The 26,891-nt window shown below is 40.6% G+C and overlaps 1 protein-coding gene across 8 annotated transcripts; it reads left to right on the top strand.

Moving 5' to 3' along the window:
* Positions 1 to 1,556: 1,556 nt before the first annotated feature.
* On the top strand, positions 1,557 to 25,321 carry Pabir2 (PABIR family member 2). Of its 8 annotated transcripts, none has more exons than XM_057760494.1 (9): positions 1,557 to 2,507; positions 5,025 to 5,103; positions 10,136 to 10,179; positions 10,257 to 10,311; positions 10,564 to 10,665; positions 10,950 to 11,032; positions 11,987 to 12,048; positions 15,421 to 15,517; positions 23,447 to 25,321. In XM_057760494.1, the coding sequence occupies exons 1-9, from the start codon at positions 2,410 to 2,412 to the stop codon at positions 23,514 to 23,516; spliced, it is 690 nt and encodes a 229-aa protein (XP_057616477.1). In that variant the 5' UTR covers positions 1,557 to 2,409; the 3' UTR covers positions 23,517 to 25,321. The 8 variants fall into 8 exon arrangements, with proteins under 8 accessions (XP_057616477.1, XP_057616475.1, XP_057616476.1 ...); XM_057760492.1 differs by having other exon boundaries at positions 11,984 to 12,048; XM_057760493.1 differs by having other exon boundaries at positions 10,947 to 11,032.
* Positions 25,322 to 26,891: the final 1,570 nt, after the last annotated feature.

The raw sequence follows: 26,891 nt of genomic DNA, 5'->3' as shown, positions 1-26,891 counted from the left end.
ACTGTCTAAATTACTTTTCTATTGTTGGGACAAAACACTGTGATCAAGGCAACTTATAAAAGAAAGCATATAATTGGGCTTACACTTTCAGAAAGTCAGACTCCATGATAGTAGAACAAAGACATGACATCAGGAGCAGCTGAGAGTTCACATCTTGATCTGATAGGAGGAGGCAGAGAGCACATTGGGAATGGCTACAGTATTTTGAAAACTCATTCTCATTGAAACCACTACATTCAACTCCCTGGCCACTGTAGGCTCATGGCTATATATATATATATATATATATATATATATATATATATATTTTGGTTTTTCGAGACAGGGTTTCTCTATAGCTTTGAAACCTGTCCTGGAACTAGCTCTGTAGACCAAGCTGGCCTCGATCTGCCTCTACCTCCCAAGTGCTAAATAAAAAAAGATTTATTTTATTTGTGTGTGTGTGTGTGTGTGTGTGTGTGTGTGAGAGAGAGAGAGAGAGAGAGAGAGAGAGAGAGAGAGAGAGAGCCAGAAGAGGACATTGGACCCCTTGGAGCTGAAGTTACAGGTAAATGAATTTCTTCCATTTTTATTTTTCCTAAAACAAAAATACTTCATTTTTAAGTGTGTGTGTGTGTGTGCCACATCCCTGCCAATGCCCTGTGAGTCGAGCGCTTGGAGTTCTCTGGAGCTGGAGTTACAGGAGCTTGTGAAGCCTGCTGAGAAGTCAACTGGGGGCTCCTGGAAGAGCAACAAGTGCTTCCAACCACTCAGGCAACTCTCTAGCTCTATTTTGCTATATTTTCAAAATAATTGCATAATTATATTTCCCATACTTTTTAGCTTTGGATGACTGAAAGGATGCAGTATCTTGAAGGGATATTCAGTGATGGCAAGTGAGATGGTTTGCTATTGCTGCCTAGTATGTAGTTAGTGCCATGTAGGTGTTTTAAAAACAATACCAGCTCTCAATGCATCGTATTATGATTGTTAGAATCTCCTTAAGCCTTGGGAAGAAAACGAATCTTTTATTTTTGCCTAGTGCAGTTAAAACAGATGAGCTGAAAAACAAAGCCGACCTTGGTAGGCAAAAAATAAAAAAAAAAAAAACTGAAGGAATTTAATAAATGAGTAAGGGAGGCCTAAGAGATGGCTCAGTGGTTAAGGGTGATTGTTGCTGTTACAGAGGACCAGAGTTCCAATCCTTGCACTCGCGTGACCTCTCTGGCCTCCTCGGGAGTGCACCGCAAGGCACGTACATGCATGTTAGAGAAATGACTGGGGATCACAGAGGTCAGAGTACAAATTTGGAGTGAAATAATGTGAAAATCCCTTTCTCTTGACTATTAGTCTAAAAACTGATACTTCAGTCTCCAAACGATTGGCTCTTTTCGAAATACGGCGCCAGGGTTCCCGGACCAATGCCACGCAGGAAGATTTCGGGCCCCCCTGGAAACGCCCCTCCCCTTTGAAGGCGGATCGCTGGGAGAAGCTCTTACGCATGCACCTTACCCGCTGGTCCATTGGAGCGGCTGCCAGGCGCATGCGCAACACCCAATGGACGACAAGATGCGGAAGAGCTGGCCCTGTGGAGGCTCCCATTTCTGAAGCGTGGGAGGCAAAAGAGGCGGCAGATCGTAGAATTCAGTTTGCACTCCAGCGGGTCTCGCAGGTCATTAGAACCAATAAGAGAAAGAAGCAGCGCCACCAGAGAGCCGACCCCTTTTCCGAGTCCTCCAGGCGGGCGGGGGCCAGGGAGCAAAAGGCGCCATCCCTGCGCTGAGGGGCCCTGGGGGCCGGGTCCCGGAGCATGGCGGACTGGACAGAGACCCTGAGCATGTGGAGGTGGAGCTGCCGAGGCCGTCTGGCCAGCTGTCAAGTCCTCATTGCTAGCGCTGCAAAGGCGGCCACAGCAACTGTAGCCGAGCCGCGCTTGCGGTCTTAGGCGGGAAAAATGACAGCATGAGTTCTGCCACTGCCTAGTTTCCTCCCTTTTCTTCTTTTGTGTTTTCCTCTTCCACACATTCCGTCCTCCTCCTTTCCCATCCCTGTACTCTTCTTCCCCCTGACCTTTGTGCTCTTTTCGCACTTCGGTCCTCTTCCATATATCCTATGCACTGCGTTTCCATCTATCCTTTATCAATCTCTGTGCCTCTTTCCTTCTCCCGTCTTTGTCTTTCCTCCATCCTTTTTTTCATCCTATCCCCCCTCCCAACACAAGCTCTCCATCCTCCTCCGCCCCCCACCCACCCCCACATCCTGCCTCATCTGCATCCTCCTCTCCCACTTTTCTCCGCCCTCGAGCCCAAGCCTCCGCCCATTAGCCCCCGCCCCCAGCTGCCAGTCCCCAGCAGCTCAGTCCTGCAGTGAGTCCATAGCAAAGCACCAGGAGCTGAGCACTGCTGGCTGTGCGGGCTAGCAAGTCTCCGAATGGCTCAGGAGAAAATGGAGCTGGATTTTGAGGCTGACACATCTGATGGGGGCACCCTGAGACGGGCCAACAGTGCTCCCCTGATCCATGTGCTCAGGTGAGCTGAACTGGGGAGGACGGAGTGTGGGGTTCAGAGATTTGTCCCTGGGCAAGAAGTCTTCCTTCCCGAAAGTGGCAGTTCGAGTTCATCTGGACTCCAAACTGAGGGGGTTGAGGTCTTCTTTTCTTCACAGTGGCTTGGCTCCCTAGATGGAGGGAAAGTTTGACCTCACACTTTGGCCATGTCTGAGAAAGGGGCCCTTTCTACCTGGGGGCCATGTTGTCCAGTTCTGAAAGAGAATGTAGAACCTGCCTCTGCTGACAGGTTGCTTCCCCCTGGCTAATTTCCATCAGGGCAAGTGAAGCTGAACCCCCTGAATTAGGCTTGTAACTTGACACCTGTGTCTAAGAACTGCTGTTTCTATGCCGAGTTTAGGAACCCTGGCATTAGCAGAGGTTTGCGTTAAGAAATCACAGTTTATCTAATAACTTGGGATTACATGGTGCACTTCTATCTTATTAAGTGATTTGGATTTGTTACAGTGTTTTCAGTTTTTAAAGCTGCCTGAAATGCGTTTCGATGCCTAAGAAGAGAAAAAAGAGATGGTTTGTGGCTTAGGTCTGTAAACACTGGTTTGAGAAAATAATGGGGGAAAAAAATTCACTCCTTTAATTTTAGTGGCAGGATGTTGTCTCTTGCAAACAGGGAATTTAAAGCGAAATTGTGTGATAATGAGGGCTGGTTGGTTCACCTAATGAAGCTATCACACTTGACTTTCGTGAGTAGGCGACCCCCTCCTAAAGGGCATGAATACAGCACACAGGAGCAATATTTGCCCACCACAGTTTTTCGAGCACAGCTGAAGGCTTGATAATGCTTTGCTACCTATTGAACTGCTTATAACATCTGGATTTTGCAGAGGGGCGAGTATTTTTTCCCTAGATTTAAATATGATTTTGAGACGGAGGGAATGACGAAGTTACTGTTGCATTTCTGATGTTGTCCTTGGCATCAGCAAGTAATGTTTGGATGTTTAAGAGGAAACTGTCTGTTTTGTCTCATCCTCCACCCCACCTTCTCTCTCCTTATCTTGTGAAAGTCTGGTAAGCAAGCAATTGCTAGGGCCCTGGGCTGTCCCACTGACCTGCATTTAGACAATTAAGGGAGAAAATCCCACTGTTTCGAGAACCACAATTTAAGTAATTACTTGATAGCATGATGTGACAGACAAGGGGAAAAGAGACCAGGCCTGGTCTCAATTGTCACTAGCTAGCTATACTGAGTGAGTTATTTCTTTTTGCATCTGTTTTCGCATTTAAAAACGAGGATAGCTGAAATAGGTATTGTTGGTGGTCTCTTAGAGCCCGGTACAGTTCAGTTTTGAAAATCCTTGTCTTCCTATCATGGCAGAACAGACTGCTAGGCACTTCAGGGATATCGTACAAAGGCGAATAAAGCGCCTCGCCTGAGAGACTTAATAACCATTTACACTTATTTTCTATTTATTTCCATTTTTCCCTTTTCTCCTTCTGTTGTGATGCTGGAGAACCTTTTTTTTTTCTAAATAGAAGGTAAAATGTGAGCTCTGTCTGTAGCTGTTTAACAGTGTCAGTCTGTTAACGTGTGGGGGGCCATGATTTAATCCACATGGACATACAGACATACAAATGTACTGGAATGGTAGTGTAGCTCAGGGTAGAGCTTTTGATGGAGGTATACAAGGTTCTTCCTTCTGTCTCCAGCCCTTCATTAAAAAAAAATAAAAAGAAAGTTTTTCCAACTGTGGTGATATATGCTTGAGCCCAGGAGTTCAAGACCAGCCTGAACAACAGCAAAACCATGTCTTTAAAAAGCAAGGCGTTGTCTCAAGAAGCTGTCATCTCCCAGTTCCTTTAAGTTTGGAGTCGGGAATGTTGCCTTATGTTTGTGGAATGAGGAGAAGGTTGTGCTGTGCCTTCAAGGAAACAAGGCACTTGAGATAGGTGTGGAAGGAGAGGATGAATTTTTGACAGATGATGGCAGGGCGTGGGAGGTCAAAGGGGAAACATGAGCAAAAAAAGGAAGAAAAAAGCAAACTCTTCAGTTCTCTCTATTCACTTGGACCTCAGGATCCAGAGGCCGAGCAGTAGAACTGGTTGGTGCATGGGGCAGAAATGTTAGGACTGCGCTCTTAAAAACAGGACTCCCTGCTTCTTCTCAGGTGGTAACATGGGCAAAGCAGTAAGTAATCCTCCTGGTTCTCTGGGGTAGGGAGATGAGCTGCTCACATCTGACAGGAACTGGTTTGGGGGTGTAGTTCTGACCTGAAGCAGCTGGAATGAGCCAGTCTGGAGCTCCGCCCTCCACCTCTCAGAGCTGTCCCCCAACCACTGAGGAGATCAGTATCTAGCAGAAGCGGAGGCCACAGCAGCACTCGAGCCTGGCCTGCCAAGAGGCTGGTAAGGAGGTCCTCGTCTCTAGGAAATGATGAGCCATTGAAGATTTCATTGTTAATTGCGGATTGGAGAGTGTTGAGCTCAGCTGACGGATAGCTTCCTTTAGAAGACGCTAATCCTTTTATTTTTTACTTTTCAGTGACCTTTCACAGGTTTTTGAGCCATATCCACTTAGAACTCGGAGGAACAGTGCGACAATTATGAGCCATCATAGCTTGGTAAGTATCAAAGTAAGTATGGGCAGTGATTTAGATGGGCGGGAATACTTTCAAATATAGATCTTTCTGGGAAATTATGTGCTGTGCACATTTTTTTTTCAAAAAAACAAAAGATTTATTTTACCCACCTTGTTTACTAATTTTGCAATAATGGCCGTTCAGCTTTTGGTACATACACACCAGGGTTGGGGGTGGGGCTTAAAAATTTGCCTTCCTTGCTGTAGGACTTTGTATTTGTAAAAATCATTCTTTGTTATTTATTTCTACTTGCGTCACAGTCGTGAGGTAAATCAGGAGTAAATTCCAAATATAGCTGAGAACCGTGGTCTTTATTTGTCCTAGGATGTAAAAAAAAAAAATCACCTAAATAGTGTCAGAATGTTTCTGACACTCATCTGTCAGATAACACTGGTTGTCTAAAATAAAGACCCCCGGAAAATCTGTGTCTATATTCCCAGAAGAGCAGACAAGTGTGGATTTTTCTCTGTGGCAGAGCTGTTGGGAATCACCGTATTCGATGGCTGCACTGGGGAAATGATGAAGAGGTTTTTATATAGTAGCACTTCACATGCAGAGCTCACTCTCTCGGCAGCTTTAGCCATCGGAGATGTGAGCACACGGGCCTCTAAATGGCTGAACTACATTTCCATAGTCTGTGCACAAAGGTTCATCCATTTATTTATAGGACAGCCTCTCTGACCCCTGAATCATCTAAAATTTATACACAATTATAATAAGCTTCCAACTCAGTGGTGTGGTAGAGGCAGCAAATCAGAAGGGGTGCATTTGGGTTAAAGGTCTGCTAATAGTTGCTAGCAGGGGAGGAGAGAGAAAGGCAGAAAAGCAGACAGGATTTTCCCCTCCCAATAGTTTGTGGTTTGGCACAAGAGCTAAGAGCCTGTTGATAGTCCCGAGGGTGTCGCTAGTATAGAAGCTTATGGTAACGTTCTTACGGATCCCTGGTCATTAACCTTTTCTTAATTTCCAGCAACATCTACCCTTTGGTTGTATTTTACATGGTACAAAGTCCTTTCACTCATTTAGTTCATGTAACAGTCTCCACAAAGTAGAAAAGAGACAAGACACGAGGTGGGATTTTTCCCAGTCACAGGCAGCAGCAACTGACTCAGGACACTTGTGACTTGCTTAGGATCACACAGTCGTAGATGGCGGAACTGATACTGGACTAGAGCGCTTCCAGGGCCATTCTGTTTGGTTTAACCTGTTTGAGAAAGGGGACACTAGAACACATTTTAGAAAGATTTCCACTGAACTGGGTAAAAATACTTAAAGAGGGGACGTTAGCTATCTAGAGGTTTGATTCGCTTCACCTACTTCCCTGACAGTACTTGAAAATATAACTACTTATTTTTGTTGGGTGTATGAAAAATGTTCTTCCGTGTTATACAGCTATGCTCCTGATAAGAGAAGCATAGCAAAGACGGGGAAAACGAATTTGCCTCTCTGCACTTCACTTAGCTCTTTTCTAAGAGGTGAAGATTCTTATCCACTCTAGTCTAGGCTCATCTGTCATTACTCCACATCCTTTGCTCTGGCTGCCTCATTTTCTAAAGGGCCATGGTAATTCACTGAGCCTTGCGCTCTCCATCAACCCCATCCTCCTCCTTTCTCACGATTTTGCTCCTTCAGAACCTACTTTAATCCTTCTATCTCCTTTGTACACGTTCCCACACCATCATGATATTAATGACACTCTATACTAATATTACAACACACTGTATAAATCTTAATGTGCTCATCCGTGTCCCATAGTAACAAGGAAAGAGTGAAACGCTGGCAAATGAAATGGAAAGGAAGAGATGGTAAAAAGACAAGCAGAGGGGTAGGACCTCCATAATTTGCCAACTGATTAGCTATATGTGAATCGTCTAAAATTTATACACAGTTATAATAAGCTTCCAACTCAGTGATGTGGTAGAGGCAGCAAATCAGAAGGGGTGCATTTGGGTTAAAGGTCTGCTGATAGTTGCTAGCAGTTGATTTGGAGGCCAAATTACATTCCTTCAAAATAATCATAGTCCTGTCACAAAATGTAAGATATAATTTAAACCAATGGATTTTCCAGGATTGTAACAGTCATAATGTAAATAATTGCTATTTTCCATAAGAAATACAAATGAGTGTGTAATAGTACAACGCCAAACATGACAATTATTCTGCTCAAGCAGCCTTATGCTATTACAACTTTTTCAAATAACAATTTTGGGAGAAGGAGGACTCCAACTGACTGAAATTGTGTTTCATTGTGACCAGGGGAGTGGTGTTGTCTTGATTACAAGGAGAGAAGTTGAAAAGATGGGTAGTTTGAAAGGAAAGATTAGTTCTCTCAGGGGACTGAGGTACCACTGATGCCATGCTGTTCTCCAGAACCATATTCTAAATCTTTTTTGTTGTTTAGTTTCTACTAGCCTCCTGATTTAGCACTATTTACTTCCAGCCAAAGACACTTCTCATTTCACAGATAAAACAGACCCTTATCTTTTAATTTCTTAAATGATTTATTTATTTTAGTATGTTTTGAGTCTGCATGAATATACATGCACATGTGCCTGTGGGGGGCCAGAAGAGGGGGCTGAACCCTTGGAATTGGAGACACAGACAAGTGTGGGCTGCCATGTGACTCCTGGCAATTAAACCCAGGTCCTCTGCAAGAACAGTAGTTCTTAACCACTGAGCCATCTCCAGTCCTGACACCTGTCTTTTATAATACCAGTTTTCTTCATTTTCAGATGCCTTTGTCTTCACATATGGCGCTACTCCCTGGTGGTTAATACATTTTCTGGTGCCCCTGTCACTTGGGGTCGCTATTGTCTCCTGTCTTAGCCTCTCAGTCTTTTCCTCTCTAAACCTTTGGCTCCCACCTTTTCCCCACACGGATTGTAAGGGACAATAGTCTTCTTTCATGTAGGTCTGTCCTTCTTTTCTGTTCCCTTCCTTGGCCTTTTTCAAAGAAAAATCTAGCCTTAACGTTATCTAGCTCCTTGTCTCCTAATTTCCTGCTAGTTGGTAATCTTGCTGCTTCTACCACAACTCCATTAAAGGCCGTCCTTGAAAATGTCACTAATGCCCACTTAATTGTCTGTGTCAGGGGGCTCATTTCTTATCCCACTTGAGCTCTTTGCTTTCCTTAACACCATTTAGCCAGCATCTTCCTAAAGCTCTTAGAACATTTTTTTTTCCCGGCTCATACATTATTCTTGTTTCTGGTTCTAGACATCGTTCTGTTTTTATCTCTCTCTGTTTCAGAGCCCACTCTATAGTTTTGTCTAGATTGAGAAGTTGTATGTTTAATCAATGTTGTGTTTCAATTTCTGACTTCCTCCACATTTTTGGGACTATCCTCATTTTGGCTCTCTTGATGAAGGTCACTACCTTTTGGCATTCTTTAGTTCTCTGGATGACGCACACGTGTGCTTTCTCACACCAGCTTTTTAGAGTAGCCCTGTCTTATTTCCTTACCTGGTAGTTTATAATTTTCAATGAACTCATTAAAAGTTCAGTGGTAAACTTGTGTTGCTTTCTTAATGCAAAAAAAAAAATTACATTACAAAGGATTTTACTTGTAAAGTTTTTCTTGTTTCAAAACTTAGAAGAGAAAAATACAAAAAGGGTGGGTAATGGAGGCATATCTTCTAAAGTAAAATCATGTCTCCGTGGATACTTTTACTTGAATTAGCTTTTGCCTAAAAAGCCCATTTTTGTACTGCTCACATTAGATTTTTTTTATTTTTTACTTGTAATAGCATAAGGCTTCTTAAGCAGAATAATTGTCTTATTTGATTTTGATACTCTTACATGCTCATTTGTATTTCTTATGAGAAAATCATAATTATTTATATTACAACTGTTACAATTTTGTAAGATCCACTGGTTTGACTATATCTTACCTTCTGTGACAAGATTGTGGTTATTTTTGAAGGAAAATAATTTGGCCTCCATATTATAAAATGAGGACTTGAGACTATTGATAAGGTCCTTGTCTGGCATGCATGAAGCCCTGGGTTCATCCCCAGAACTCCATATACCAGATAGTCAAGAGGTGGAGACAGGGCAATCAGAAATACAAGGTCATCATCAGCTACCTAAACAGCGAGTTCAAAGCCAGCTTGGGCTATGTGAAATCCTGTCGGAAAGAGAAGAAAAGATGATGTAAAGGAAACAGCAATTCTTTTGAAGGTTAACCATGCTGTCTTTCTTTGATCCTAGCTAGGGCAGTGTGCATGCAAGGCAAACGCTCTTTCCCTTAAACTGGTCTTGCTTTAGCTGTTATGGTTTGTGGTGATAGCATTAGAAATCAGACCTTAGAGATGATTTATAGTATGGAAGCAAAATGTTCTTCTTGCCATTTTAAAGTATTTTTGAGAACATTAATCATATATAAAATGTTATGTCAGGTTTGTTAGCCTATCTTTACTCATTAGTGCATCAGTAATAAAAATTGATATCATTGGCATTTTTTTCTTTCCCATTGCACATAGCTTCTTATTTTAGATTAGTGGAATAATGAATACTTCCAAGGCCCAGTCTTTTTTCCCTTAAATTTATACAGCTTTCCATTCATTTGGGAAAAGTGCTAAAGTCAGGGCCTGTCTGGCAACAGATGGTGCTTTGAGGTTGGACACCTGGTGTACTTTCTAAAGACTGCATGCATTGCCTCTAGTGTATTAATGTTTAGGGGTTGAAGAGCGAAGTTTCTAAGAATGTGAAGAACTATGGAGGAAAAGGTGGAACACTAATACTGACAACGACGATGCTTTGTGATGCACAGTAGGAAATGTTTACGTTTAGCTTACTAGCTCGGGTCAGAAATTTAAGACTGAAAGCTTCAAAATTAGCAAGGGTGCCACTCCTGGCTAGAAGCATCATACTTCTGAGTCTGCTCTAAAATACAGGTAACGCATGGCTGCCAATCTCATAATGGCAGTTCTGATCACCTGGCTTTATTTCAGTGTTATTTGAAATAGACACATGGCGGAAAACTATGATTTAGCGCATGTGCTTCTCCTTATAGGAAGAAGGCCTGGATATGATGAACAGAGAAACTTCACATGAAAGGTCAGTGGTTAGGAAGGGCAGGGCCTAACCTACTGTGTCTTGTTTGTAAACTCTAATGGCTTTTTTTTCTTTTTTAGGGACGCTCAAGCAGGAATGCAGATAAGCCAGTCGTGGGATGAAAGCTTGAGCCTGGTAAAGTGTTCCCATGTGTGCTTGTTTTGTAACTTCCCAGAAATTTTTGTATTATTAAACTGTCTTGGTAGATTCTTTCATAGACTGATGGATGGCCTTCCTGCTTCCAGAGTGATTCTTAGTTTTGATCTCTGCTTTACCAGCAAAATATTTGAATGTGTCCGTTTCTGTTCTTCACAATATAGGCATGTTGTTGTAGTAGTATATAGGATTTGTGACATGCTGAATGAAGGTAATATGTTATGTTTACAGAGTGATAGTGACTTTGACAAGCAAGAGAAGTTATATTCTCCAAAGAGAATTGACTTTACTCCAGTTTCTCCGGCACCTTCCCCAACCAGGGAATTTGGAAAGGTAGGATATTGTCGACCAGATATTAACTGTCTCTTGCACAGCAAACTGTTTATTCTAAAATATATATACACAATTCAACTCAACTCACCTTCAAAGTCTCCATAGATTTGAAGAAGCAATGAAAATCTATGGTAGTGAATTGGGAAAATGTCATATGTATGAGGCACTTGCATACTGTTTCTGTCATGTTTCAAAAGAACCTTTTAAGAACAACAAAAGAAAAGCATCTTTGGAAAGCTGAAGTGCTGTAGCAGTTTCGATAGTGCATGTACTTTCTCTAGCAGAGTTTGTCACCATCCTTGCAAATGTTCGTGAGTAGCAGCGGTATGCCACCGAGTCCTGTTCTGAATGCAAGACATTTTTCAAGGTAAGGGAATTTGAGTGTTAAATGTGGGGACTGGAAAGATGACTCGGTGGGTAAAAGCACTTGTAAGCATGAGGATCTGAAGTGAGACCCCAGAACACACGTGTAAAGCTCATAACGGCCATGAACACCTATAACCTCACTGGGAGACTGAGACAGGAGGATTGCTCAGGCTTGCTGGCCACTTAGCCTAGCTCTAGCTTTAGTGAGAGACCATGTCTGACAGGAATAAGGTGGACTGTGATAGACCATCTTGCTCTGGACTCCAACAGTATTAGCACACAGGCACATGAACTTGGACATTTGTGTGCACATGCATACATCTCACACACAAGAGAGAGACAGAGAGAGAGAGGGGTGTCTGGAGTATCACTCATTTTTTCCTTGAGTTAATTTTACTATGGAATTTTTTAGACATACATCAAAATAATTAGAACTTCATAATGAACAACCATATGCTCACCACTTACATTGAGGCATTAACATTTTACAAGATTCTGTGTTTGAGATTTAATGCTGATTGATGGATTGATTGTGATACCAAGTCTTGAACCAAGAACCTCGTGAGTACTGGTGGGCAAACTCTATCACGAAGCTACATCCCCAGTACTTAGTGTTGATTTATGTTCAGAGAAAATACACACACACACACACACACACACACACATACACATTACAATGCTAACACCCCTTTTAAAGATAAAAGACGTTATAGATCAAATCCAAATACATTTTTTAGTAAGACACATTTCTTTAAGCAATTGTGGGTATTTTGCAGTAGGGAATATTTTTTAAATGACTTAAAATGCCCTGTTTTTTCTTATCACCGTAAGTTTGAGTCTAATCACCCTATATATAAACACTGTGTATTTCTGACTATATGACTGTTGATGTTGCTTACTTGCTAGGTTGTAATGCTGTGGGTCTTTCATCCTATTTGTTTATTTGTCAAAGCAGGAGGAGTCAGAGTCCAGTCAAGTGCATTAGACCCAGTGCTCTTGGTCCTCTTAAGAGAAAAGGTATGTGGCAAGTATAGTTGACAGGACTGTGCTACATTCTTCAAACCCTAAGAGAGCAGACCTTAAATGTGCTTATACCACCCCAGAAGAAAAGGTAAATAGGTATGGTAATTAATGTATTTGTATATGTACCATTGTACATCTTGCTAAGTACATATATTCATTTTAATAATATTGGGGGAAAAGATTCATCATACTTCTGATATTGAATTTAGCCAAGCTTGAACTAGAAACTAGAATTCTCATCTGAAATGAATTCACAGAATTAATTTTCTTTTTTTTCTAAAGAAATGTTAAATATTTTCAACATATTCTGTACAGGTTCTATGTTACATAAATTAAATTATGATATATATATTTATAATTCATATCTGAATTATATTCTTATATTCATATTATTGATGTATATTACAAAACAGTTGCCTTTCAGTGATCTCAGAGATGCATAGCAAATACATCTGTAAACACGAAGTTTGCCTAGAAGTGGGACTCACGTTCCCATCAACAAATTATACCTCAGCAGGGTACAAGTTGTCCAATAGTCAGGTCTGGAAAGTTTTCAGTGTACGTGGGTGCTCTCTCAGTTGCTTATTTTGAACTACAAAGCACTAAAGTTTTCTCAGTCTGCAGTAAACTTAGATGTTTATGTCAACCCTTGATAGCATCTGTTTCTTTAAACATGGCCAAGATATTTGATAATTGGTTTAGTCATTATTCCTGGCAATTTGACTGTATAATTAAAAGTGCCAGGTGCCATTTTACTTTATTTTTTGTTATTCGTTTTTTGTTTTGTTTTGATACAGTCTTATGTCACCAGGCTGGCAATGAAGTCACTATATATATAGCCAAGACTGGCCGTAACTCTTGGTCATTTTGCTTCTGTCTCCCAAGCGTTGTGATTGTACATAGGCGCTGCCACATCCATCTAGTTTTTTTCTTTCATTTTTTATCAGCATAAAAACACATATATAAAACTTCAATCTGGGATCTTCATGTTTTATAGACCCACATAGTTATTTATAATTTTTAAGAGATTTTTTAAATTTTATGTGTACGAGGGTTTTGCCTGACTTGTGTGCATCACATGCATACAGTGACTGTGCAGGGCAGGAGAGGGCACTGGATCCTCTAGAACTGGAGTTTGAACAGATGGTTGTAAGCCACCCTGGGATTCTGAGACCTGAACCCAGGCCCTTTGCTAGTACAACAAATGCTCTTAACCACAGTGCATCTCTCCAGCCCGCATCTACATAACTTCTTAAAGGTATCAGAAACATACATTGAGGGAAAAAATAATAGCCTCTTTAGCAAGTGGTACAGGGAAAACTGGATGTCCACATGCAGAAGGATGAAACTAGATGCAGCACTGTTGATAGAGTACTTGTGTAACATGGGTTTGTTGTCTGCTCTAGCCTAACAGTTTGACGATGCATGCCTGTAATCATAGCACTGGGCAGGTAGAGGCAGGGGCATCAGGAGGTCAGGCTCATTCTCTGCTACTTGGGGAATTCAAAACTGGAAGTCAGAGGCAGGTGGATCACTATAAGTTTGAAGACAGACTAGTTGCACAGTGACTTCTAGACTACCCAGGCCTACAGAGAGTTGTAGCCACTGGTAGTTTGCCCATACTCCAGTGGATGGCCCCAAACCCATGCACATATGAACAACACTAATGGACACTTAGTAGGTTATAAAACAAGTTATAAGGATATGAAATTGGAATGGGGTCATGGGGGAATAGAGGACCCAGGGGGAGTAGGAGAGGCGAATTGGTGATGAATATGATGATATTTAATTGTTTACATATATGAAATTATGAAAATATTAAAAATGATATGCTTTGGAAACTAGGTCCTGATATAGTGATACTATTTATATTTAGTAAATCAAGTCCCTTTATTTAATCTTGGAAGGAATCATTTATAACCTTAGAAATGCTCTTAGGAGTATTAGATAAAAGTACACTTTAAACTAAGGTTATTATTGTTATTGTTATTAAAGTAAAATCTGTCCAGTAAGTTAATGGAATTAGTGTTTAGTAGCTATTCCAAAATCAACCAGTAGGTGGAGGGATTCTTTGCTAGAGTTTAAAACCCAGTTTCGAAGCTTCACTGAACAAAGCAAATACTATAACTTCTGTGAGTGTCAGTAAGTTACACAGAAGCTCCAGAAGAAAAAGTCATATTATTTAGTTCATTACAGGGGAAAATGAAGCTTGCATGTGTCCTCGTTTTCTCTTTTTCTGTCTTAAGTAGTTCCTACAGTTTTCAGTTCAGTTCTATGGTCCTACTGAGGAATAACTGAACTCCTGAATTCCGTAGGTTTCTTTGTGCTAGTTTCCTTGCGTGTTTGAGACAGGGTCTCACTCTGTAGTACAGGCTGGTGTGGCATTCTGGGCAGCCCAGTTGCTCTCTACCTCACAAAGGCTGGGATTACGCGCTCACCACGTTTATCTTAAATTGTCTTTTCCATTCTGTTTTCAAGCTCAGATAAAGACCATCAAATCCAAGTAATATGCACAACTGAAATAAAAACAGAGTTTGGGGCAGGAGAAGAAGCAAGCAACCCTTACTAGTTAGTGGTAAAATGTGAAGCGCGATTCCCATTGGTGCCATGTTTATGATTACAAGTTCAGTGAAACTCTATAGAGTTGAGTAAACCAGTACAGTTCCAAGTTTGTGAACTGGGTTACTGTTATTGCTTTCACGTGTACTTTCAACTTTATTTTTATATTTAGTATAGCATCTAATTCAACCTTCTATTTCTACACTATCAGAAAATACATCTTGTTGCTGTCTCAAGGATGTGTTAAGTTATTGAAAGATACAAAATAAGTGCTCTTTGTAAGCCATGAAATAGTCACTGTGAGCTTTAACTGTTTGGGAATACCTACTTTGTCTGATAAAATCAATGTTTCTTTTTATTGGAGAGAGAGAGAGACACACACAGAGAGAGAGAGAGAGAAAGAGAGAGAGAGAGAGAGAGAGAGAGAGAGAGAGAGAGAGAGAGAGAGAGAGAGAATAACATGCTATACATAATGTATGAAAAATGAAAGCTTTTTCTGGTCAGTTATAAAAAATATATTTCTTTTATGTTAAAGTGCACGAGAAAGTCATTGTTTTAAGGGGGAGGTGTTTGGAGAGAAGGTCTTATGTAGTGTAAGCTAACCTGGAAGTAGCTATGTAGCCCAGGTTTGAACTCTTGTTCTTCCTGCCTTTGTCTCTGGAACTCTAGACTCCTGGCACATGTGGGAACTTTTATATAATAGCTTGAAGTATTCCGAGCTTTGGCTATGCAAATATCCCCCTCATTTTAGCAGTGGTCCTGTGTTTGTAGAATTGTCTTATGGTAGCTATGTTTCTTGTGTTGTAGGAGAGATGGAGACAGAAAGCCAGCCTAAGAGACTCTTCCAAGGCTCTACCAGCATGCTGCCTGCAGATGCTACACAATTGTCTGATCTCAGTTCATGGTAAAAATGAAATGAAAAAACTATTAGGGTATAATTCACATTACAAAAGAAGCACATCGAAAGAATATTGAGATAATATAAAATGTAATTCACGCTCACACAGGCAAGTCTCCACAGAGGTGTAGATGGTTTTGAATGACCAGGTCCTCTGAAAGTCCAAGTACTTCTTTGGAAGTATGTGTATCCTTTTTGCACCTTTATTTTGTTCCTAGCCTGCTAGGTCAGACTTTCTCAAGGACAGTGTGGTGTCGTGCCATCAGCTGACTAGTGTGAGAAAGCCTTTGGGTTGCTGTGGAGAAAATGCATATTGATTACCCCTGCTCTGCTTGCATTTCATGTTCCATGCTTTTGACTTCTAAGAGATGGCTGCGTTGTCGTAACTATGTGTGTCAGTCAAACTTTTGTTCACTATGTCAAAGTCCTTGGCATGAGCAAGGGGGAAAGGATTTATTTCAGCTCATGGTTTCAGAAGCTCCAGTTTGAGGTTCGCAGGCTCTCTTGATTCTGGGCCTGTGATGATGCCGGTCATCATGACAATAGGAATATCTGATAGGGCTACTGCCCCCGGGGAAGCCAGGAAGCAGAAAGGAGAGAAGGGACTAGGGAAAATGTATGACTTTCATGTTCATGCTCCCAGTAGCTTCCTTGCTCCTAAAGTTTCTGCCACTACCCAAAATAGTGCCACTACCCAGGCAAGCAGGCATTCAGCACATGAGCTGGGAGAGGACATTTCATATTCAAAACATTATACTTGTGGTATTTGCTAAGTAATGTGATCTATTGTGATAAGATCTTTTTAGAAAATTTATAGTTGTCAATCACAGCGCTAAATAAGATTGCAGTTTCTCGTTGCATTTTGAAACATAGTCTTACTGTGTAGTCCAGGCTTACCTCAAGCTCACTGTGTAATCCAGAACTTACACCCCTCCTGCTTTAGCCTCCTGAGTACTGGGACCATGGGCATATACCATCAAATCCAGCTTAAATGTGCAGTTTTATAGTAACAGTTACTAATTCTTATGATCCAGGTCACATGATTCTCATTCTAGTTTAGGTCTGAAACATCAGTTACTAATTCTTATGGTCCAGGTCACATGATTCTCATTCTAGTTTAGGTCTGAAACATAAGGGTTTCAATGTTTGATGAGAGAATTGACTTCTTTTCCTGTTCTTAAAGTTGAGCAATTGGATGCCGACAGACATCTGGGAGGAAGGCATAGTAGCAGGTCCTAGGTAATATTTTGAAATCTTTCAGGATATTCCAGTCAACTTGCCAAGTACCCATATTTTATATGCAGTTGTGTAACACCTTTGAGAACTTTTTGATTCCTCGGTTTTATAGCTGAGAGTCCTTTTTTAAAAACCTCACAAGGGCATTCACTTTAAAAATAGAATCGAACCCTCTAAATGGAAGAAATATAAAAGCCACTCAGTGCTGTAAGGGTGACAATTTCTTTTTCCCAAATTGCATGTGCATCATTTTGTTTAAGCTAACTTGTACTTCTAGGTGAGCAAGTCCTAAGTTATTGTCCTTCATGAGGCTTGCTGACTGGAACTGTTGGAATACCTTTTAGAGTTTTCCTATTTGTATCTTCCACTGTCTCTCTGTGGCCTTGGTAGTTCAATTGCTAATTTTAGTACAGTGTGTCCTCCCAGATATGTAGAAATTGCAAAGCGCAATTCCTGGAGCTTGTCAAGGGGACTAGTGGGTGAAACTATATACCTGGTGCACAAAAGCACGTGGCTTTTATGGTAAAGTGTGAGTATAGGCACATGACTATAAATAGATTTGCTTGCCCAGTTATTTATCAAGTGATCCAATGAGGAAAACATTCACAAGGAGAATGAGGAGCTGGGTGTGTAGCTCAGTGGTAGAGAGCATGTTTAGCTTGTGCAAGGCTCTGTTCTGCCTTCAGCATGGCAAAAAAATGCATGGTGAGACTTACATATATTTATATTTTATGTCTTTTTTTTACATTACCACAAAATAGGAAAAGAAGTTCATGCAAATTAGAAAGCAAGGATAGGGAGCAGGTCATGGTAGCACATTCCTCTAATCCTAGCACAATGAAGGCTGAGACAGATTGCAGTGTTGGAGGCCAGTCTAGGCTGTAGTGCAACAGGTTAGCCTGAAGTATTTAGTAAGGCTGTATCAAGCAAAAGAAAACCAGAAGGAAGTATAGCCCAGTGTCCAAACACTTCTTTAGCATGCTTGCCACCTGGGTTTTATCCATAGCAAGACCAAAATCCAAATGGAAACAAAACAGAACAGGAAAGGTAAAGACACAGTATTTGTTTGTGGTCCCCATTCCTTGCCTGGGCACTCATCTTTTATCAGCACAGCCTTAGCTGGCGATGGCAGTGCTGCGGTGGAACTTGAGCTGCTGTTACAAACCATGGGTGTACCTGTAGGAGCTGGGAGGCTCCTGGAGACATGGACATTAATGCTAAATGAAACCTAAACTGAATGAATACTGAGTTGAATGGGTCTGCCTGAGCTACACAGTGAGACCCCTTCCCCGCAACAAAACAAACCAACAACTGGGACAGTGGCTCAGTGGGTCGGAACACTGACTGTGCAAAGGTGAGGACCCAAGTTTGGATCTGCAGCACCTACGTAAATGCCAGGCAAGACACACATACCTATAACTTCAGTGCCAGGGACTGAGGGGAGAAATAGATGTAACACTGGAGCTTACTGATTAGCTGACATGGCTAAGAAAGCTGGGAGCCCCAGGTTCAGTGAGAGCTCTTATCTCAAGAGAGCAGGCCTAGAGAGACCCAGCAACCTCCTCTGGCCTCCTCTGCTCTCTATGTGAGCAGTGACAGACATGAATATTCATATGCACACACATGTTTGTACTACACACACAGCCTTTCAAAAGATAGTTAATTAACTTTCAAGTAACGTTTTTAGATGAATTTGTGACATCTCAAAGGATCTTAAAGCTTAAATTTGTGTTAAGATCTGCAAGACACCTTATATACTAAAGATGCTGACACTTCGGTCTACAGGGAAGAAATTTTGTGAGTTACTCTGAATAATGAATCTGGATTCTGCTTTTACCGAAACTTCTGTCTCTTAATGCAGTTCCATTGGTCAACATAATATATCCATATTCTTAGAAATGGGGCCAGAGATAGGAACCACCTGTGTCCTGGTTTCTGTTGCTAAAGATGGCAGACTACTTAATGACAAAAGCAAGGAAACTTCTTTTGCTGTCAGTTAGAGAATGGCTCAAAGATCTGCTGACTAGCAGATATGAGCCCATCTTTTTAAACTTTTCTTTATATCCTATGCCATCCCACAAAGAGAAGGAAAAGATACATTTCATGGTCTTTAAAGTTTATGTGCTAGTTAATAATCTTTAAAATCTCACATCTTTGAAGTATAAATTAAATTAGGACATTGAATGTGAACCCATTTAGGGTTTGTGTCCATTTGGGCATACTGTTTATTTCCTTTTGTCCCTAAAAAATTCCTGAAATCCCTGTCAACAGAATGTGGGGAACATTGCCACTACAAAGCTGGAATTACGTCATTTTACATTTAGTATTAGTGAACATCAAGAGTTTGAGCATAATTCAGAAGTAAGCCTTATTTGTTTTTCATATTAAGAGCTCCCCTTCTGTTCCTCATCCAGCTGGGAATAAGAGTGTATGTGTCTACAGCACTTCAAAGCAAACAAAAGTATTTTCAGGGACCCTAGCCCTGTGGTGAAGATTAAGTGCTACCCTGTTTTGCCTGTAAAAGGGAAAAATTCTCAAGTTTTCTTGCCCAGTGCATCATTGTTTGATATGATGCTTAATTTTAATATTTGGAGTTAGATTTATAGTTTGAGTCTTCTCATTTTATAGTCTAGACTGGCCTAAAATTCAGTATGTATCCCAGCCTAGTCTTGAACTTCAGATCCCCCTGTCTCGTGAGTTCTGGGTCTACACTCTCGCTATCATTATTTTTAATGTTTTTGATTTGCTTTTTGAGACAAAATTCTACTCTGTATCCAAAGCAACCCTTAAACTCACTATGTAGCCAACGATGACCTTGAACTCCTGATGCTCCTACTTCTGGCTTGGAAATGCTGGATGCTCCTATGTGTCACCATGCCTAGATGATTTTTCTACAATTTTTTATTTGTTTATTTGTGTGAGGCCATACACACGGGGAGATCAGAGGACAACTTTCAGGAGTTAGGTCTGTTCTTTGAACTCAAGTCATCAGGCTTGGCAGCAAGTGCCCTTATCCACTGAGCCATATTGCCAGTACTCCTAGCTTTTTAAAAATATGTATGTATATAATAGTATGAATCAGTTCACTTTCAATTCAGATGGTCCTGTGTCTAGTCTGAATTTTCTTTACTTTCCTATGATTGTCTGGCTTTTGGCCACAAGTAGAAGTAAGACTCGTTATCATTGGCACTCTCATTAGATATTATATGAGAAAATAAGAAACTCAAATTGGACTATACTCTGTTGCTTCTAGAAGCGCTGGTGTAAGATGAGATGGTGATCCATAAGAGTTACTTTCACACAGTGATCTCTGTGGGTTGCACAGTTACACAAGTCCAGTTCTACATAGATCTAATGATTGGCTGATATGACCTGTGGCTTCTGCTTCTATGACCATGTGACCAGATTAACTAGAACAGAAACCAGGTCTTAGTTCAGTGGCAATGAACTAAGTTAAGCTTTACTAAGTTGTAAAGCTAAATTGTGGTGCAGACAAAATGTAGCTGCGCCATTTTTCCAATAGTGAGAAAAATTAGAGACTTTTATGTGTAATAGTAAAGAAGATATTTTGAAATGTTCATTTTTTTCTAATTGGTAATGTCTCTGCCATCTTTTTCTCTTAAGTAATCAACAAATTAGAAAAACATTGTACTACACAATCTTATTTTGTATTTTAGAATAAATACCAGTGTCACCTAAGCAAGCAGGTCTTGTTACAGATGAACTCTTCTAATCCTGAGCTCACTGTCATTCTGGTGCTTACAATAAAGAATTCTTTATTTATCTTCAGATTATCTGCATGGTGGCCAAATGTTAATCTAAGTCTCTTTCTTCATGCCAAACGGCATAGAGCATGCCCTTGTGCTGCCCAGCCAATATGTGCTTTAGGAAAGTCAATTCATTTTAATATTAGTCTAGGCAAAATGCTGCAGAGGAAAATTCACATATGTTCCAAAGGCAAATAGAAAGGTCCTTTTGATTTTCCAATGTCTTGGATTATCTGTGTAACTTTTTTTCAGTTGTTGAATAATTCATATTTTTGGACCATTTTGCCATGTGGTTGAACAAATATCAGAGCCAACTAAGTTTTCCAGACTTCTTCCTTAAAAGTGGTATTATTAATGATGCATTTGACAGCGGTGTACATAGTGCAGGAGCAATGTGGAATATACTGTTTCCATTTTTTATTTTCACTTTTCCAAAACCTATTTGTAATCTGTCTCCACCTAAAAGCAACCTTCAGGCAATAGAAAGACGACAGAGGGGACTGTGGTGTAGCTCCAGTGGTAACATGTTTGCTCAGCCATGTGTGAGACCCTGGGTCCCATCCCTAAATGACATTTTAAACAATAGGCCTAAAAAGGCAGAAGAGAAAAAGTTGCCCTTCATGGGAATGGTATAGGCCTGAGATTTACAAACAAACTATACACTTCTTTACAATGGAAATATATCATCTTGGAAACTTACAAGAATAATATTAAAGACAGTGTTTCGATTGCCTATTTTAGAACAAAACAGGGTTTTCCAAAGACGCTAGTGACAGACTAGAACCCATATTTCCTTGAGTCATAATTCCTTTTCTAATTACATTTTTCTTCCCTTTCAAAAATAAAAAAGTGTCTGTGTAAACTTAAACTGCTGGACTATTCCAGTTTGGCTCTCACTGTGTTCTTTGACTCTATACTGTCTCCACACTTGTCTGCTTTTAATTCCCAGAAGGGTCCTTGCTTCTTCCTACACCTTCCCAAATTAATGTCTATTCATCCTTCCCACCAAAACCCAAACCTCACCTCTGAGAATTCTTTCACACTTCCTCCAGGTTAGATCAGGTTGCCCATGTGTCAGACTCTCACAGCCCCCCTTCCTTCCCTTTGTTACTCACATCGCCGAGTGTAATTATTTTTTATGAGCCTGATCATTTCAGTCCCTGTCTCCTCCACTATCCTGTATATTCAGCGAGGCTCAGAACCTTGTCTGTCCTTCAAGTAGCTACATACTTTCTACACTTGGCAGGCACTTGGTAAATATTAGAATAAGTGAATGAGTAAGTTCAAGGCAAATATAGAGCATAGATCCATGACCCCTGGGAACTGAAGCAAGAAAGGTGGCATGATGTTCTCGGCTCCATGTAAAGTACGAAGAAGCCAGGCTCAGGCGGGCCAAATTCAGTTCTGGGAACACCGAGCATCTGGGCTGGGTGGGAAGCATCTTCCTATGCTGGCTTATGGAGACGTTTGGTGTCCGAATCAGTTTTAGTGGCAGGATGAAAACAGGCCAGTTGCTTGGATTAAAGAGACGTGATGCGGACCATGAGGAGAGAGAACTTTAGAAAATTAACTGGACAGTAGAAGTAGGATGTCTGCAGACACACGTAAACTAGTTTGCGAATAGGTACTTTAGTAAACATCGGTTTTCCTTCCTCTAAGGCTCTGGAAAAGTAAGACGATAAATATAACAGCAATCTTTTAGGCAGGAGATCAGGAACCCCCTTCACAATAACCATGGCATGTCAAGAGGAACACTTATCATATGCTACATAGTCAGGTGCCTCCAGGGGGATGATCAAATTATACAGAACATCGCGAGTCTTCCTCCGGCTTTCCATGGTTTTATAAATTTCACAGGTCCCTCAACATAGTACATTATGCATTTCATTGCTGTGGCCTTTATGCTTCTTATTATTTACCAATGCTGTACTGATGTGTGTGTCCTTGAAGTCATATCATTGCATGTTATGTTGACCCTGATACATGCATTCGCTTACAATTCTTTTTGCTTTGTCCTCAGTTCAGATATTTTGGATGGCAGTAGTATCAGCAGTGGCTTGTCCTCAGACTCACTGGCTACAGGCAGCGCTCCCGCAGAGTCTCCAGTAGCATGCTCCAATTCATGCTCTTCGTTCATCTTGATGGATGATCTCTCACCCAAGTGACTTAACCATTTCTGATTCAGTGTTTTAACTATTTCCCACATAAAACATTCAGTGAGGAATGCAGAGAACTTTGATCCACAGTGGGGATTAAAGTTCGGCAGATTGCAGCCATTCCGATGTGCCCACTTCTGGGCATCTCTGTCTTCAAAAGTTCAATTTGGCAAGCATAGTCACCCTACTAACATCTGTTTTGGCTGATCTCATTTTGCGTTTGATGACTAAATCGCAAATACAGTTTTGATTGCTCGGAGAATTTCTTCTCAGTGCCTCAAAGAGTACCTACTTTCAAGCATTTAAGGGGGCACTGATGTGTATCTTCCGTGATTGTTCCTTTCTCTAGCAGTAACATAACAGAGGTGATCAGAAATTCTCTTGCTTGAGAGATTTATAAAAATTACTGTTGACTACATACTCTCCCATCTCTTTATTTCATAGCAATATTTAAATTGCTTTGGATTATGTCAAATTTTCATTTCTCTGCATCAGCTTTAAATACATTATTTTGTTTTCCTTTTCTGTCTGAGCTGCTGATTTGCCATTTCTCACAGAGGGGAGGAAACCCATAGTCGCTTCCATCACTCCCCTCATTGCTTTGCTGTTGGGATGTGTGCAGTGAAGACTGATCTTAGAGTGGAGACTGACATGGACTTAAGGGGGCCTGCAGCAGTCACCTCAGCTTCTTAGGACTTGGCCACCGCAGTTGCTGTGTCTCTCCCCAAGCCTGGTGAATCCCTGAGGAATATATAAAATATTGTTGATATTTCTAGGTGGTGTTATCAAGGAGAAGAAATTCCTGCCTTGACCAGATGTGTGGAGCATCTACAAATGAACGAGTAGTTATTTACACAAACCACTGTACAAAAGTAAGCGTCCAGGAAGCTGTCAGTGTCTCGGGTAGTATTGCGAGGCCTTGGGTGCCTTGGGGTACATTGCCATGCTGTAGGGACGTGTATCATAAGGTCTTGTGGCAAGTGGAAGCTTTCTCTATGTCAGTGCTATTTTCCGTTTGTCTTTGCCGTTTCCTTTTCGTCACTGAGTTTGTTTTGTCACGTGACTGGTGGGTTCTTTGGTTATCGTGCTGTGCTAGAGTCAGAGCCCAGTTCTTGTTCTTGTTCCCTATAGCAAGCAGTTTAATATCTGTAAGGAAGCTTTGAGTTACTGAAAGGGTCAATGTTCCGTGCCCTCTGCTTCCACAAGCTTTTTGAGCTCTAAGCAGTATATATGCAGTGTGACGTAACATATGCTCTGTCATTTTTGCAAGAAGAAACTCCAGCTAAAATATTTAAGAAATCCAAGTGTGATCTATTGTGACATTATTTATTATTTATTACACTACGTACAGTATCCGTGCTGTTAGATTTCTTTTCATGTTCAACATCGTGGGTGACAGTGTTTGATATCCACATTTACCTGCTAGAATTGTGGTATTCTGTTTCTAAGTGAATGGAAGAAGCAAACAGAAAATGATTACACTTAAGTCTTTTGAAATCTAAAATCCTTAGAGGTGGTTTGAAGGAATTCCCAGACCAGAAATTAGTGTGCTTGATGCAAAACCTCTCTTCTAATCGTTAGAGAACATCACTCAGCTTGCAGCGGTCCGTTAGAGAATCAGTCTGTTCTTAAGTTTACATTCTAATCACTGTCATAACGGCTGTTAACGGCTTTCCTTCCCATGTTGCTTTAGCCCGTGAAAAGCTCATGATCCCTCAGACCTAACATAAATGTGCTGTTCTAAGAATCGCCCCTTGTGTGCCATTTTAAAGAAACGTTTCTTTGATGGCACTTGGTATATCCACTCTGTTAATGAACCATATTCAAAGGCTTTTGCCTTCATAATGATAAGAGATGGCTTTGTCTTTCAGGACATTTGTCATGTTCCCTCTTCTATCTTACTTCCTTAAAGGGGAACTTTTGAGTTCAAATTTAGGGTACAAATTTAGGACTGTTAAGAAATAACCTTTGAAATGGGATGATATTTAAACATGTTAAAAATTCAGTGGTGAGGTAAAGCTGGAGCAGAGAACTGAAATTGTCCCGGTGATTTGATGAGATCAAAGAGGCAGGGGCTTCACTTTCCTGTTTTAAGCCTACTCTTTTATTAATGAATTTAATTGACTGTTTTCAATTTTCTCTGTCAATTTCATATATGTATGTACTTCATTCTTATTGCTCCCCCCCCACCCGCTCTCATCTCACTCCCACCCGTCAATCCCCGCTTCTCCCTACAAATTCCTTTGCCACATTCTTGTCTTTTCCTTTGTAAACTAATCTTTTGTTATTGTTGTCCTCTATGTTTAAACGAACTAGAAAGCTAAGTTTGTACAGGGATTGTTTTGAAATACAAGATAGGCAATTCGCAGAGAAACTTTCTTGACAGTACCCCTTTATTTTTATATAAAGTCTAATATTTGCAGTGTAGTTATTGTTATAAAGTAAAATTCTTTCTTCCTATTCTCATATTATATCATATATTTTAAGCTTCTATTTGAAAACTAGTATAAGAAATGAAACCATAATAAAATCCTATAGATACTGGTTTTGCTTGACTGACTTATAAATCACTGTTTTATGATACCTGCTTTTGGAATAATAGAAAGTTTTGTGAAATGTTTACCCAGTGTATATCTTAAGAATGTGAATTTAATAAAGCATAATACATGTATAAAAAGACAGTAGTTTGCAAGTCTGCCTCTCTTATTCCTGTTGATAATTATTTTCCGTCGTCATACCCCAGGGCTTTTTCTGTTTCCAGGAGTGGGTCAGGTTCTGAGGAAAGGGCTGTTCTGCAGAGAGGAGAACTAACAGATAGCTATGTTCAAGTTCACGCTGGCTGGCTCAGCATAGAAGCAATCTGCCCACATGATCTGTCAGCTCTTCAGGAGTATTTTGTTGTGTTTAACTGTTTAGATGCCTTTTACCATAGTCACAGATTTCTTGTTTGCTTTCAGTTTATCTTTTTTAAAAACCTATTTATAAACTTCTATAAAATTAAGACTTTAGTTCAGGACTCACATTATAAACACTTTTTTTTTACTTTCAGTATTTTTTTTAAAAAATGGACTACTTACTTTTAAAAGACTTTACATTTTGAAATTGTTTTTTAAGTCCAGAGAAACTGTAAGAACACCCAGAGATATTCATCTCAGTTCCCAGTTTTTAACATTTTAACATTGAACCACACTTGTTTTACCACTCTTTCTAAATGATGCCTCCTCAACCTTTGCATGTGAGTGTGTGCATGTGTGTGCACGTCTCTGTGTGTGTGTGTGTGTGTGTATAATTTCTGAGCCATGCAGGAATAAGTTCCCGTGTTTCTTAAATAAAAAAAAATATCTTTACATGGATGTGTGTGTATACACCAAATGTGTGTGGGTGCCTGCAGAGGCCAGAGAAAAACATTGAATCCCCTGGAGCTGGAGTTACAGGCTGGCAACAAAACTTGGGTCCTTTGGAAGAACAGTTCTCTTACTGTTCAGTCATCTCTCCTGCCCCTGCTATGTCCTTTTGCCCTATGCTGGTTTGGAGTTTTGTTTTCAACTCTTGGTTACAAGATATCCCAGATTCATACTTTCCTTGTCCTAGCGGATCAGCCATTTCTCCAAAGAGCTCTGATTCAGTTAGAGAATGATGGTAAAATCTAAGTAAGGGCACCAGGTATCATTGTTGCCACCGGGGCATAATTGTTCAGAGGCCTTAGGACACAGAATACATACATATGTACACCACATAAACAGACATGTGCAGACATGTCTATCTGTCTAATCAAAATCATGCGTTCTGTTGTGCACACTTGAAATACCAGCATTCGAGAGACCAAGGCAGGAGTATTTTGAATTCCAGGCTTGTCTAGGCTATTTAGACCTTGTCTCAATACAAGAAAAATCTTAAGTTCATACTAGTACCCCTGATTTCAGTTCACCATCATGAGTCATTCCAGGGCCCTCACTAAACATTTGGAACTCTATTTCCTGGCAGTTAGACCCCTGATTCTTTTATCCCCCCAAATCGTTTACTCTTTTCTACTATATGTAGCCGGTTTCCAACCTTGCCAGCCACCACTTGGACTTCTTCAGGAAAAATGCTCTCCTAGGACTAACCCTTTGTGGCTCCCTACATTGCTGTCCCTACAGAAGGAAGAAAAAAGAAAGGGATCTGAAACAACACAAAACAAAAACTCATTTTAAATTCTGGTGATTAGCCCATATACCTACA

This window comes from Chionomys nivalis, chromosome X (genome assembly GCF_950005125.1).
Source record: "Chionomys nivalis chromosome X, mChiNiv1.1, whole genome shotgun sequence".
Taxonomy (NCBI): domain Eukaryota; kingdom Metazoa; phylum Chordata; class Mammalia; order Rodentia; family Cricetidae; genus Chionomys; species Chionomys nivalis.
Note: the sequence above shows the minus strand (reverse complement) of the source record. Positions and strands in the feature narration are given on the sequence as shown.